Source organism: Trachemys scripta, chromosome 20, assembly GCF_013100865.1.
Source record: "Trachemys scripta elegans isolate TJP31775 chromosome 20, CAS_Tse_1.0, whole genome shotgun sequence".
NCBI classification, from domain to species: domain Eukaryota; kingdom Metazoa; phylum Chordata; order Testudines; family Emydidae; genus Trachemys; species Trachemys scripta.
Window position 1 is genome coordinate 8,481,288 of NC_048317.1, and position 13,946 is coordinate 8,495,233.

The window sequence follows — 13,946 nt, forward strand, 5'->3', positions numbered from 1 at the left end:
AGCCCCGGAAAGGGGAAGTATAAACTGCCTCCCCTGGCACAGAGATGAATTTGGTCCTTTACGAATAAGCCACGTCCATAGCACAGCGCGATGTTTTGTGTGGGTAGATGCTGGATGGCAATTCTGGTGGAGCTAGACCTGATGTTCTCCAGGGTCTCCCTGGCTAGAAGTTGGGTCCTCTCCCTCCAGCAGTGATGGGACGGTGCACCAAGGAAGGTGTATGAAGTGCTGGGAAGTTCTCCGAGGAAATGGTCTAGTTAAGTGCAGAGCATTAGTAGCAATTAAAGGCCCTGTAAATATCTTAACCCCTCGGCTATCCCAGCCCTGTGCCTGCAGTAGCACAACACGGCTAGGACTCTACAGCTTGATTCCCAGCTTTGCCACCGACTTACCATGTGACCTTGGCCAAGTCCTTTCCCTGCTCTGGCCTCACTTTCCCCGGCAGTAAAATGGGGAGAATCATACTATCCCTTTTTTGTCCAGTGCATTAGGCCTATGGATGAAAAGGGCTATCCCAGAGCTGAGTGTGATCAACATATTAACGTGGGGCTGTTCTGCTTATTTTTCAGAGCACCGTGATGGTTGTTTTTGACAACGAAAAAAATCCAACGGAGCAGCTCAAGTTCTGGAAGCACTGGCATTCGCGCCAGCCAACGGCCAAGCAGAGAGTCATTGACGTCGGTACGCAGCGGGGCTTTCCTGGGGGGTGATAGTCCAATGTGCGGGGGCTCTCGGCTATTTTTAGAATAAGTTCCTTGCCCATTTTTAATGCACAATAAGGCAACTTCAGCTACAGAGTTTGGCCTGGAGGAGTTAGGAAACAGCTGAGCGGGGATTTTTTGACCCAACGTTTTTTGTTGAAAAATGCCACTTTGGCGAAACCAAAAGTTTTCCTGGGAAAGGTTGTGATGAATTTATTGACTTGGACATGTTTTTGGAAAAAAGAAAAGTTTCCAAATTGTCCATGGGTCGTTTTGACATCATTCTAAATGGAAAATTCCAGTTTTTCTGTACATTTTTTTGATTTACCCAAACCAATTTTTTTTTTCCAGGTTTTCAGTTTGGAAAATTTTCTAGATTTTGCCTTTTCGTCCTACTTTGGGATGGGAAGATTTTTTTAAATGTGTGAAATTTTCGCAGGCTGGGAAAACCTTTTCCCTTCCAGCTCTGTTACGAAGGTGCAGAATGACCTGTGGGCGTCAATGCCTTTCTGTCTGGGGACTTTTTAAAGGTTTAGGTTGAAATTTTCAAAAGCACCAAAATGACTGTAGGAGCCTAAATTCCATTTTCCAAACAGACGCAAGAGCCAAGTCAGTGAGATGTAGGCTCCTACATTACTTAGGCACTTTTGAAAAATCTTACCCTTTTCCTGTTCAATCGTACAAGTCCAAGATGGCAAAGACCTTCTCCCTTGCCAGCACATGGTTATTCTTACAGTGCATTGAACTTGACCTGACAACTCATATACAAGTGTTTTGTCCATCCAGTAAAGTACCTAAAACATTGCCTAGTGGTTAGAGCAGGAGGCTAGTGGCCAGATTCTCTGTTGCACTTTGTTTCCACTGCGTGCAACAAAGCCAGGTGGGAGCTCTTGAGCACCAGGTTATGACTCCTTGATACTGTCGGAGAAAAACTGAGTTCTCACTATTTTTGTTTAGGTACAGCAAGTCAGATGCTTTATTAACTCTCACATGTGCAGAGGGAGAGAGCAAAGCAGGTCTCTCTCTGGTAACTAATTACAGCAAGCATTTATACCTTTCATTACAGAAATAATGAGGGACAGCTGCATTTTGTTTATACATAGGCCATCTTGATATCTCATTTCCTTACTTGTTTTGACTCTTGCCTACATACAATTAGTTTCTATACCTTATCTACACAAGGTCTTCTACACCTTATCTATACTGAGGTCACAATGACTTCTTACACAACTCTTTCTCACCCGTCTCACACAATCCTCACACAATCCTCGCTTCTACAAATCTCGCGTTATCAGGGTTATCAGGGTCACAGCTAGCTTGACTCTTGCTAACAAAGACTGTCTCTTGCTAACGAAGCCTGACTCTTGCTAACAACCATCATGCATTGCAGTTCCCTTCTGTCAGTTCTTTTCTCTGCTTCCACAATACTCTGCTATAGCACTGACCGCAGTGCAGGTTAGAACAGCCTGGGTGGCTGCTCTAAATTATGCCAGCTGACAAAAGTTCCTAAGGGACTATTCCCGGGTTGGGGATAGTCAGAGTACATTGCACTCCAACCGCTACTCCCTCCTACCCCAACTCCACCCTTTCCACCTCCAACACTGTATAAGTGGGCTGTATAAGTAGGGGCATTGCCAGCAGATCGAGGGACGTGATCATTTCCCCTCTATTCGACATTGGTGAGGCCTCCTCTGGAGTACTGTGTCCAGTTTTGGGCCCCACACTACAAGAAGGATGTAGAAAAATTGGAAAGAGTCCAGCGGAGGGCCACAAAAATGATTAGGGGGGCTGGAGCACATGACTTATGAGGAGAGGCTGAGGGAACTGGGATTGTTTAGTCTGCAGAAGAGAAGAATGAGGAGGGATTTGATAGCTGCTTTCAACTACCTGAAAGGGGTTCCAAAGAGGATGGATCTAGACTGTTCTCAGTGACAGAACAAGGAGTAATGGTCTCAAGTTGCAGTGGGGGAGGTTTAGGTTGGATATTAGGAGGGTGGTGAAGCACTGGAATGGGTTACCTAGGGAGGTGGTGGAATCTCCTTCCTTAGAGATTTTTAAGGTCAGGCTTGATGAAGTCCTGGCTGGGATGATTTAGTTGGGGATTGGTCCTGCTTTGAGCAGGGGGTTGGACTAGATACCTCCTGAGGTCCCTTCCAACCCTGATATTCTATGATTCTATGAACACATCACCTGCACTGGGGGCTATGGGAGGGTGTGGGGGGGAGGTTCATGAACTTGCTTCATGCCTGCTGGAGTCTTTCCCAAGCTGGCGGTCTCTGCAGCAAGGCGGTTGTGGCCAGTCTCCACTCCCTCCGCACCCAAGGCAGTGGAAAGGGAGCAGAGTGAATCAGAGAATCTGGCCCTAGGAATTAGTCCAATCCTGCCACTGGCTCAGATTCTTGTAGTCATTTGCACCAGTAAAAAGCCGCTGTTCTGATCTAGCAAAGATCTGCAGTCACTTTTCACAGGTGTCAGTAACAGGTTCAACCCCTCAGCCTCATTGGCTCTTCTGTGGCCTGTTCCTTGACCTCTATGCACTTGAGCTGATCCAACTGTATAAAGAACGAAACACTTCTCTCTTGCATGGGGAGGCTGAAGTAATGCTCTGCGATCTTTGGGTGACAGCTATTTTAGAAATGCAAAGCACCTGTGATGCAGTGGCGTGGCGTCTGTGTACGCAACTCACGCATTGTATACCCCAGGCCCGGCTGTGCCCATTGGACGATTCGTTCTGGCCCCCTGAACACGTGCATTGAAGGCGCCTTTTTGTAGAACACAAGGGCATCCTCCGCACGGCGATACCTCCCCTGCACCGTACGTACGTGCGAGGTCACGCCACACAGAAGACACCATTTTGCATGCCCGTGTAGAATTGCATGTCTGACTAAAAACATCATGGCGGCCACTGAAGTGACTCTAGTTTTGCAGCCAAAGAGTAAATCACTCATTAAATGCATTTCAGCCGACTGTAAAGAAAACTTCAACACAGTGCAGCACATTGACGAGATGGCGTACAACGCGTTGTCCTTCGTGTGGAACGCTAACGAAGAAGCAAAGGTATGATCCAATCCCGGAGGGGAAAGGAGAGGGCTTGTTCTGAGGCACAGTTACAGGCCAGCTGTCTCTGAGCTCAGTCCGTCTTTTTCCCCTCAGCTGAACGAGAAATGGAGTTTTGAATCCCAAATCGTTTCTCGTCACTGACCCTGTTCATTTACCAGGATAGTGGGGGAGAGCCCCTTGCTTTTCTGTGCGCGTAAGCATCACCAGTAGCTAATACACATTCCGCTTACAGCTCAGACAGGCTTGGATCTGTTTTTCTAGTGCTGATGGGTTTTTAAGTCCGAACAAAGCCTTTTTCATCATAGATCAGGGCCAGGCATATAGGCAAAGCATGTTTAAAAAAAATCCCAGAAAACAAAAAAACCCAAAGCTTAAGGAACAAGAAACCCTCCTCCAGACTGATGCAGCAATAGCCAGGTGGCACTCCCTGGGCAGGAGATCAGCTGGATTGTCCCAATGATTCCTTTTGGCGTTAAAATCTCTAACATTTTCTTACCGACATCTGAGCTTAACACACCATGGAAAGTTCTGGTCTCCCATGCGTCTGCTCAGACCAGGTCCTCATTAGTACTCTGTGTTACCGGTTTCAGTCAGAAGGTGAAAGGAGCATCAACAAACAAACAAGCCGGCTAAAACAAGCCAGAAAGAAAAAGAAAACTGGGTCTCTTAAATTAGTCGCTTGGGAAAACTCTGGTTTGTGCTGGGATCTCCACAGAGCCCCGCTGTCAGCCCAAAGGCGACCTTCGTCTTTTACAACCCCAGAGGTTAACAAATGTCTTCAAGGCACAGTTGTCAAAAATGGAAATATGCCAGGTATGCAGCAAGCCCTTGGGGGCACCTCAGCCAAACACAATTTAGCTGTTACCAGAAACTTTGTCCTCACACTGGCCTGGGGCTACTTGAGGGTGAGACTTCAGAGAGCTGAAAAGTCTGGGAGCTGCCAAGAGAGGCCAGCTATAGAGGGCGGTCTGTAGTACTTCTTACATGAATTCTCATTCATAATTCTTCTTCGTGCCGCTAAGCTTAATGCAACAGATAAGTGTCTTCTTTTCGGTCTAGAAGTATTGGCTAGACCTGACTTCAGGATCAGACCCTCCGCACAGGCCCCATAAAGTTGTGCTGATTTATGCCGGCTGAGGAACTAGTCCTAGTATTTGTCTCCAGAAACTCCAGGGAAAATATCCAGGTTGCACAGATGAGTTTGTAGTTTGGAAGCAGAACTAAGGCTTTGTGAGTGCCCAGCGTTCTCTTCCTATTTCCCACCGGAGGTGGCTCTATTCAGGCAGTGATGCCTGAGACGGTTTTCAGGACGAGTTATTTATTTAACTAACAACAAGGCCCATAGGTGCTGGAACTAGGGGGTCTGAGGGTCCTGTTGGAATTCTGCAATGGTACTATGGCTCCCAATACAACAGTTACAGAAGCCCCCTGGTGCTGCCGCACTCCCTGGCTTGAAGTGGTTTCCGGCATATCCAGGGCTTAGAGTTTGGTTCAATGGCTCTCAGCACCCCCCACTATCCTAATTGTTCAAGCCCCCCTGCTAAGGACTAATTTCCAAAGGGAGCCCAGTCGTGACGCTGGGGTGAGCTAGCCTGCCTCTGTCTCTGCAACTGGCTTCTGTCTGTGTGTAACAGAGGGGCGTGCCCGGGTCCAACGGGCAGCATCCCCACCCAACGGAAATCTCAGTGAGAACATTCGCAGGCAAACGTGGGGCCTGACCCAAGGCCCGCTGAAGGTGACGGGAGCGTTTCTGTCGCCTTAATAGCCCTCAGGGAGGCCTTTGGCAGGGCTGTGAAGAACAGGTTGCAACATCATTAGAACATCAAGATTGTCCAAAGTGTCCCTCTGGATGGACTGTGCCATCTGCGGGACGTAGGCTGTGAAGAGCAGATGGGAAGATGCAAGGAGGGGAGATCTCTTTATTATAGCACTGAGGTGGGAGGCAGCATGTGGTCGTGATGGGGAATGTAGGGAGTGCAGCCCTAGGGCCAGATTCCCCATCGCCCTGCATCTGGGGCAACCATTTACAGCCGTGCAGAGAGGGCATGAAGCACGACTGAATCGGAATGGGAGCGTTACACTCACTCCTGGCTGGCGTAAGTGACTGCGTGCAGGCAGTGCAGTGCAGGGCAGCAGAGAATCTGCTAGATCTAAGCTGGTGAGGAGTGGTTGGATACATGCTGGATGAAAGTTGGGAAGGCTGGATGGATGAATCTCAGAAGCACTGAAGAGTCGATTGCCCTCTGATGACATCCTTCCCTCTATCATTTAAAATCCTGGGATTGCAGGTTAGCATTCAAGCTGTGACATTCTCCCTTCTTATCTGCAGATTTTTATTGGGGTGAATTGCCTGAGTACAGACTTCTCCTCCCAGAAAGGAGTCAAGGGCGTCCCTTTAAACCTCCAGATCGACACCTACGACTGCGGCCCTGGGACAAGCCGGCTGGTGCACCGAGCTGTCTGCCAGATCAAGATCTTCTGCGATAAGGTAGAGCCTCTCCCTCCCTTCGGAGAACTGCTTCCAGGGAATTTTATACTCACTCCAAACTAGCACAAAAGACCTGGAGCCACTAACTGAGTTAGAGGGGATGAGAACCCAGAACAACCCAGAGGGCATGACTGAATAGACAGGTTCAGCCATCTCGGGGTGAGGAGATTGATTTAGCTAGTGTGTCTGGATCACTTAGCTCACAGAAGTTAGAGATGGACAGAGTATTTTATCCATCCCTGGCCTAAGTAGGATTCTGCCCTGTAACTTATTCTCTAGTCCAATCAAATGTTAAGACTCAAGCTCTGAGACTTTCCCCACTCCCTTTGGAGGCTGATTTGCAGTCTTGTAGCTCTCAGGGTTTGAAGGTTTTGCCTGATGTTTAGCCTATATTTTCCATTTTAAAGGGGGGTTGTTTTTTCTTAACTTTAGAAATATCAGGAAGGCCTGGTCTTATTTTCCTGAAGGACCTCTGGGAGGTGTTCAGGCTATTTACTGGGAGTCCCTTGGGATGTGGAATCTTTTTAACAAGGGCTTCCATTATCCTAAGTGTTAATTAGTCAATGAAGTTAACAATGTATTAATTAAAAAAAGATCTAAGTAATTTGACTAATAATTCCCTCCCCTTTCAATTGATCAAATTTTACGCTCTTAAAATTCCACTAGTTTTCCAGTCACCACAGAGTCTTCCGATCCCAGGTGGGGCAAGTGCAAAGTCAGGTGCTCAGATACCACGGTGATGAGTAGATAGTGTGTCATATTTAACTCAACAGGGGGCATTGTGGCCTAGTGGATGAAGCACATATAGGACTGGGACTCAGGTTCTAATTCCCTGCTCTGCTACTGTCCTGCTGGGTGATGTTGGGCAAGTCATGTCCCCTGTCTGTGCCTCAGTTTCCCCATCTGTAAAATGATACTTCTCTCCCTTTGTAAACTGCTTTGAGATCTACTGATGAAAAGTGCAATGTAAGAACAAAGTGGTATTATTAAAAGAAAAGGGCAACAAAAATGATTAGGGGTATGGAACAGCTTCCATATGAGGAGAGATTAATAAGATTGGGACTTTTCAGGTTGAAAAAGATACGACTAAGGGGGGATATGATGGAGGTCTATAAAATCATGACTGGTGTGGAGAAAGTAAATAAGGAAGTGTTATTTACTCCTTCGTATAACACAAGAACTAGGGGTCACCAAATGAAATGAATAGGCAGCAGGTTTCAAACAAACAAAATGAAATACTTCTTCACAACACACAGTCAACCTGTGGAACTCTTTGCCAGAGGATGTTGTGAAGACCAAGACTATAACAGGGTTCAAAAAAGAACTAGATAAATTCATGGAGGATAGGTCCATCAATGGCTATTAGCCAAGCTGGACAGGGATGGTGTCCCTAGCCTCTGTTTGCCAGAAGCTGGGAATGGGTGACCGGGGATGGATCACTTGGTGATTCCCTGTTCTGTTCATTCCCTCTGGGGCACCTGGCATTGGCCACTGCCGGAAGACAGGATACTGGGCTAGATGGACCTTTGGTCTGACCCAATATGGCTGCTCTTATGTTCATAAAAGGCTCACTGACTGGACCTTTTCAAACCTTGCTGTGCCCTCACAAACAGAACATTGTATCTGTGCAAGTGCTGCTGTTATGGAGACTGACAGGGTTAGCGGCCTTTTGTTGCTCCCCATTTAAGAAGCAAATATCCAATAAAAACAACAACAATGGGCTAGATTCTCTGCTGAGATGCAATTTCCGCTGAAGTCAATGGAGTTGCACCAACAGGGAATTTACCCCAATCTTCTTAGCATATTAAAAGGTAAAGGTAAGACATGATCTGAGCCCAGAACTGGGAGTTCGGACACTCATGCTAATCCCAGCTCTGACACAGTCTCATCCTTTGGCCTTGGGTAAGTCACTTAGCCCCCTGGGCCTCAGTTTCCCAGGGATGTTTGCTGTAAAGCGGAGTACTGTTAACACTATAGCTGGAGCTAATTTTTGCCTAACCTTCCCCACAGGGAGCAGAGAGGAAAATGCGGGACGATGAGCGCAAGCAGTTCAGAAGGAAAGGGAAATGCCTGGACTCCAATAACAACGGTTAGTACAAGGACTAGTCACCGGGAGGGAACAAGGGGCCTGATCTAAAGCCCACTGAAGTCAATAGGAGTCTTTCCACTGACTCCAGTGAGCTCTGGATCAGGCCCAGAGCGAATCGCCAAACGGTGTACTAGGATGAGATCTATCCAAACTAGCGTCAGAGCCAGAAAGCAGTGTGTGCCCAGGACAGGGAGACAGGAGCTCCTGGGCTCTCTGCCGCGGATTCACTGTATAGCCTGGAGCAATTTGCTCCAATCCTGCAGAGACGGACAGCGATTAAGTGCCTAGATGGACAGATGGACCGAACCCCTCTCTGTGTCTTGCAGTCCCAGTGACGCTGCCCGAGCGAGGTGTTGGGCGGCTGTATGAGTCCTGGCTGGGAATGCTTTGAAAATGTTACGCACTGTCTGAGAGCTGAGAACTGGGCTAAGCCGTTGCTCCCATTGGAATGTGAAATAATCTAACCTGGGTGAAGAGAGAGTGAAACAGAGATTTGTGACGTTAATTACCATCGCCCCGTCCTTCCTAATGCAATGCAATATTCTACAATTGCTGCTTGTCCTTTGTTGCTTGTGCAAGTCTATTCCAGCGGGGTAGGGGTGGGGTACCTACTAGAGCCAACACACAGTGGGGGATAACAAAAGGCAGATGGTTCCTTCATGCAAGAGAAGCTTCTAATGAGGAGGTTCTGGGAAGGCTGGGTATCTCAGGCTCTGCACGCCACACCCCAGGTTTTGGTCCCAAGGTCAGTAGTTCCTGTCTGATGGCCGGGGGTCCATGGGCAATGAGATGGTCTTGGGCCTGTTGAATGGGCACCTAGAGGTGGTTCCTTCAAGGCATGAGTGAGGCGTGTGAGTGCAGTGGGGAAGCTCACACTGCGATACCCATTCTGGGGTTAAATGGGGCTTGTCTCCAGGGCTGTTAACCTCCTCCCGGCAGGGACCAACCCTGGCCGTCTCTCAGCCCAGGAGGAGGGAGCTGGGTGAGCAGGAGGGTTCTCTGCCTCTGTGGGACTTTTTTCTGGTCCTATGTCCATGCGTGCATCCAAGCACAGTTGCTCTGGGCAGCATCCACTGACTCTTTGGACTTGGTCTTGGGTGCTGTCTGGGTTCTCTGCTCGGTGTCTCCTTCCGGTTCTCTCATTATGACCTTGTGACCTGCACCCCAATTCCTGTTTTATTTTTTGTTGCCTATGCTCATTTGATGTCTGGGTTCTGTGGTCCCTCCCTTGTCTGTGCCAGCGGGGCCTTTTAATCTGGTGGGCTCCATCCACCGCTCCTCCTCATCAGGTCGGCTACTATCTTTCACCAGCACGAATGGCTCTTCCAATAAGGACAAATAAAATAAAACCTCCCTTGGAAACCATTAAGGGTAAAGGCCATGAACTGTCCTAAATTTGCACAGAGTGACCCCGTCCATCTACAGACGAGAGTTAGGGCTTTATTCGCTGCTCATTAAGAAATATCTTGTGTTTCATGCACTCTGTATAACACGTGAGTAACTAAGCTTTGGGCTGTGTGTTCTCAGGGCATGCGCATAAATCTTTGTCATAATGTGACAGATCCCACTGATGTGATGAAGCTGCAGACTGGCAAAGGTTTTCTGAAATGAGATTTCTTGTTGTTCTCATAGGTTTGAAAGGCTGTTTGCTGTCTGGCTTTCGAGGGAACGAAATCACATTCCTCAGGCCGGAGACGGATTTAGAAACTGAGCCGGTCTTGTTTATTCCAAACGTCCATTTTTCAAATCTTCAGAGATGTGGTGTGGTAAGTCCTTGTAAAAACATCCCCTGAACACACACACACACACACACACACACAACTTGAAAGCTGGGTCAATGGAGTGTGTCCTACAGACACTAATTGCATCGTGTAGAGGAAAAGAACCCACGGCGTCAATTTTATTAACTAACAATTTCAAGGTCAAGGGAGATTCAATTTGGGGAAAGGTGAACTTGAGGAAAAGTTTTCTCAAGAAGGGTTGTATAAGGATTACCTGCAAATTTGCACGGTGGATTGAGCTGGAAAGAGCAAAAGCATTTGCACAAAATGACCCCTAGCAAAATTCCTCCATTCAAAACACCTCCATCTGTGGGATATCCCTCAGCTTCTCCCCGGCCCCTCTCTGTTCCCGATGATCCTCCCTGCAGCTGAGAAGAGCTGGGCTTCCGAACTGCTCAGTAGTGCTCTGGAGGCCATCATTCAAGAAGTTGAGTTGCCACCTGTCTGAGTTTGTCCAAATGGGCAAATTCAGCCAGGACAACATTGTGGCGTCTTCTTGCAACAGGATGATATTTTGGTGCAACAGTGTTGAAGCTAGGGGACAGGAGATCTCGGTCTGCCACACCAGAATCTGCTGAGAAACCATGGGCTCTGGATTCAGAATCGATTGCGAGATTCAAACTCCTTTTGGTTCTGACAAGATGCATATTCTGGACTGTTGTCTGTGGGACAGGAATCGCAGTGGATGAGACTCTGTCAGGCTTTCACTTAGTCAGAAAAAAACATGTGTTTGTTCTTTAATTACAGTTTCCTGGGGGGAAATGACGGTATAAGGGGAAAAAATCATCCAACCTTTAAAACAAAAAAATCAGTCGGGTTTGCAAACCTGAGACCAGCCCATGTTGTTCCATCCCCAGCTGAATTATTCTATTCCAGTGATCACGTCATTGTCATGATACCGCATCACCCCACAGCACATCCCAACAAGGCATTTAATGGGCCCCCAGTCTCTCAAATGTCCTGCAGATGGGTAGGCTCTTCCTGTTGAAAAGGGGATAATGCCACGCTACAAGGGATGCCAAACAGCCCAAGCAGCAGGGGATACGCTAAGAATCCATGGTTGAAATCCTGGTTCCACCGAAGTAAATTGCAAAACTACCCTGGATTTAAATGGAGCCAAGATTTGATCCCATATAGGCACATCCCTCCCTGAATCCTACACAGCCATATTCTGCCTTCAGCTGCATGGCTGTAGCCAAGGACAGGATCGGGCCGTGAGATCTAAGGCGAGAATGAGTATCTTAGTGGGGAGCCCAGCAAGGGACATCTTATGGGCTCTTGAAAACAAAATTTAAACTAAAACGATCTCTTTTTTTTCTTTTCATTCAAGGTGCTTCCTGCTGCTGCTGTTCCTAACAACGTAAACAGGTAGGAAAGGACAGGGGCTCGTCAATCTTTTCACCTCTTCGGGCCAGTAATTGTTCTGGTACCTGTGGAGCTTAGCATGTGCACACATACCGGCTCACTGCAGGTGCACCCTCTGCCTGCACTGAAGTCTTCTGTCATGTAAAGGTGTGGAATGGACTCTCATAACACTCAGCCCCACCCCCCAAAAAGACTGCTGTGACGTTTCCTTTACCACCCTGAAAAGCTATTGTGGTATCATGCTAATCGGGTGACGGAACATGTTTAAAAATCAGCATGATCCCTGAACCGGCTCGGAGGGGCTAAGGTAGCCAAAGGCAGAGGCAGCCGTAAAGGAAGCTGAAAGAGAGAGAAACCCTGGCTTTCAAAATCACTCAGGTGGGAAGTTCAGATACCCGCCTTGGCCTGATCCAAAAGTCAGTGAAAAGACTCTCATTAACATCAGTGGCTTTTGGACCAGGCCCATTAATTCTGAGACATTACATGTCTTTTGCCTGGGATATAAACCCAAACCCCTCACCACTTGTGATCACTGGAGATCCCGTTGCACTCAAGGAGAGGGGTGTTATCTTCGGTGTCCTGGCCACAGTCCAACTCCGGTAATGCTTCTGTCACCGGCATTTGGGAACCTCCCCTTTAACTGTTGGAATGTTTGCTTCTGTCATACGTCTTCCTGACGGTCTCCTCTCGTGTTTACTTAGGTTGCCATTAAAACGGGGCTGTCCCTCGTTCTCGGATGAGTTTGATCCTTCACCTTCCAAACTAGCCAAAGAAGAAGATGCCAAGAGAGGTATTGTTATTATTGAGATTATCGTGGCACCGAACAGCCCAAACCACAGCCCAGGCCCCCATGTTGCTAGGTGCGGTGCAAACACAGAACAGAGGGTCCCTGCCCCAAACAGCTTCCAGAACCTCCCCGTTGGGAATTCAATTCCTTTGGCAAGTGGTTCGTCACATGGTCCAACTCATTCGGGATCTTCATTTAAATGGGATCCTACAAGCTTTGGAAATGTGCTGCAAACACCTGCAACCAGTGGTTTAAAAGCTGCCTGTTGTCTGTCCCAGTCTTGTTGTATGTGCGGAGGGAATCTGAGGAAGTATTCGATGCTCTCATGCTGAAGACACCAGATCTCCAAGGACTCAGGAATGCTGTAAGTTTCGTGCCATGACTGTGACACACAAACTGCAGTGTGTTCTCGGAAATCAGGGGTCGGGGAGGGGAGAGGAGGTGTTAGAATTAACTCCCTGTGCAGGGGCTCAGCACAAGGACGGGTTACCACTTCTATCTCACGTCTGCCCTGTTTGGAGGAGCTAAATGGTGCGTAGGCCTTGTGCTAAGAATTCCACCCCAGTGAAAAAGTCAGCCCATGCGTTGAGAGCTGTAGCGTGAGAGGTGAGCTCTCTCCAGGAGCACAAACCTTATCAGTGCAGTCTTTTGTTCAGATCACAGTATAAAAGCCTTAAGATTCTCCTTTTATTACAGTGTTTTCGTATTTTCAGCTGTAAAACATCCCTCACCATTCCCTGGCTCTATCTCCGGGGGATCTGAAGCCAGGGCAAGTCTACCTGCTATCCACCTTAGGATGGAATTTTCTGTTTGAGGAACACACAGGGCATATTTCTGTGATGATTATCAGAAGAATCCCCGATAACCCTAGCTCCTCTTTGGGGGGTGGAATAAAACAAACAATAAACCTAAATGATCCAATGGTGCCTTTATGGCAGCGCTTTGGGGGGTGGGAGGGGTTGTTGTTTTTACAAACTTTTAAAAACAGAGGCAGGTTGCAGAATGTCAGGTTAGAGCTTCCTCCCCATGGCAATACAGCCAAGCAGACAAGACCCTTCACAGAAAATGCTGCCGAATGAATGTAAAACTCTCCCTCAATTTCCAAACCTACTCAGAGTGTCATCAAAGCGCTTATGATACTAGAAGCAGGAGCGCCGCCAGCTTTTCTGCTGCCCTACGCAGTGGAAGGTCCCGCCCCGAAATGCTGCCCCCCACAAAGGCAGCGGAAGGTCCTGCCGCCGAAATACCGCCGCGGTCGCCGCCCCCCAAATTATAGCACCCGAGGCGACCGCCTAGGTCGCCTAATGGGTTGCGCCGGCCCTGGCTAGAAGCCTTTGCAGCTTGACCCAGAACCTCAGCAAAAGTCGTGATCGCAAGGGATTCAGGGCTATCAGAGTCAGACATGCACTTTCTGTTGGTAAACCAAAAGCTCTAAGGTGCAGAGGCTTTGCACAGGTGCATTAGTTTGTCTCTGTGTGCCCAGGAGGTGACTTCCCAAGGTCACGTACCACTTCAGTGATGGAACCAGGAGTTAGCACCCAGATCTCCTGAGTCCATTGAACCAAGCTGCAGCAGCAAAAGGCCAGGTTACCGTAGTAACCCCAGTATAAGCTACAACATTGCTCTAGCATTTTTTTTATAAGGGGGGGGGAAATTCTTCCATTGAGGAGTGACC

General features: G+C 48.0%; 1 protein-coding gene across 1 annotated transcript in view; it reads left to right on the top strand.

The window, feature by feature from the left end:
• The window catches only part of GRHL3 (grainyhead like transcription factor 3), a 45,121-nt gene that overhangs the window by 22,742 nt on the left and 8,433 nt on the right, over positions 1-13,946 (top strand). Inside the window, exons 7-14 of the mRNA XM_034754042.1 lie at positions 570-681; positions 3,664-3,758; positions 6,091-6,249; positions 8,260-8,338; positions 9,971-10,104; positions 11,450-11,487; positions 12,186-12,274; positions 12,550-12,635. Of these exons, the coding sequence (XP_034609933.1) occupies positions 570-681; positions 3,664-3,758; positions 6,091-6,249; positions 8,260-8,338; positions 9,971-10,104; positions 11,450-11,487; positions 12,186-12,274; positions 12,550-12,635 (792 nt within the window). The remainder of the gene's footprint in view (positions 1-569; positions 682-3,663; positions 3,759-6,090; positions 6,250-8,259; positions 8,339-9,970; positions 10,105-11,449; positions 11,488-12,185; positions 12,275-12,549; positions 12,636-13,946) is intronic.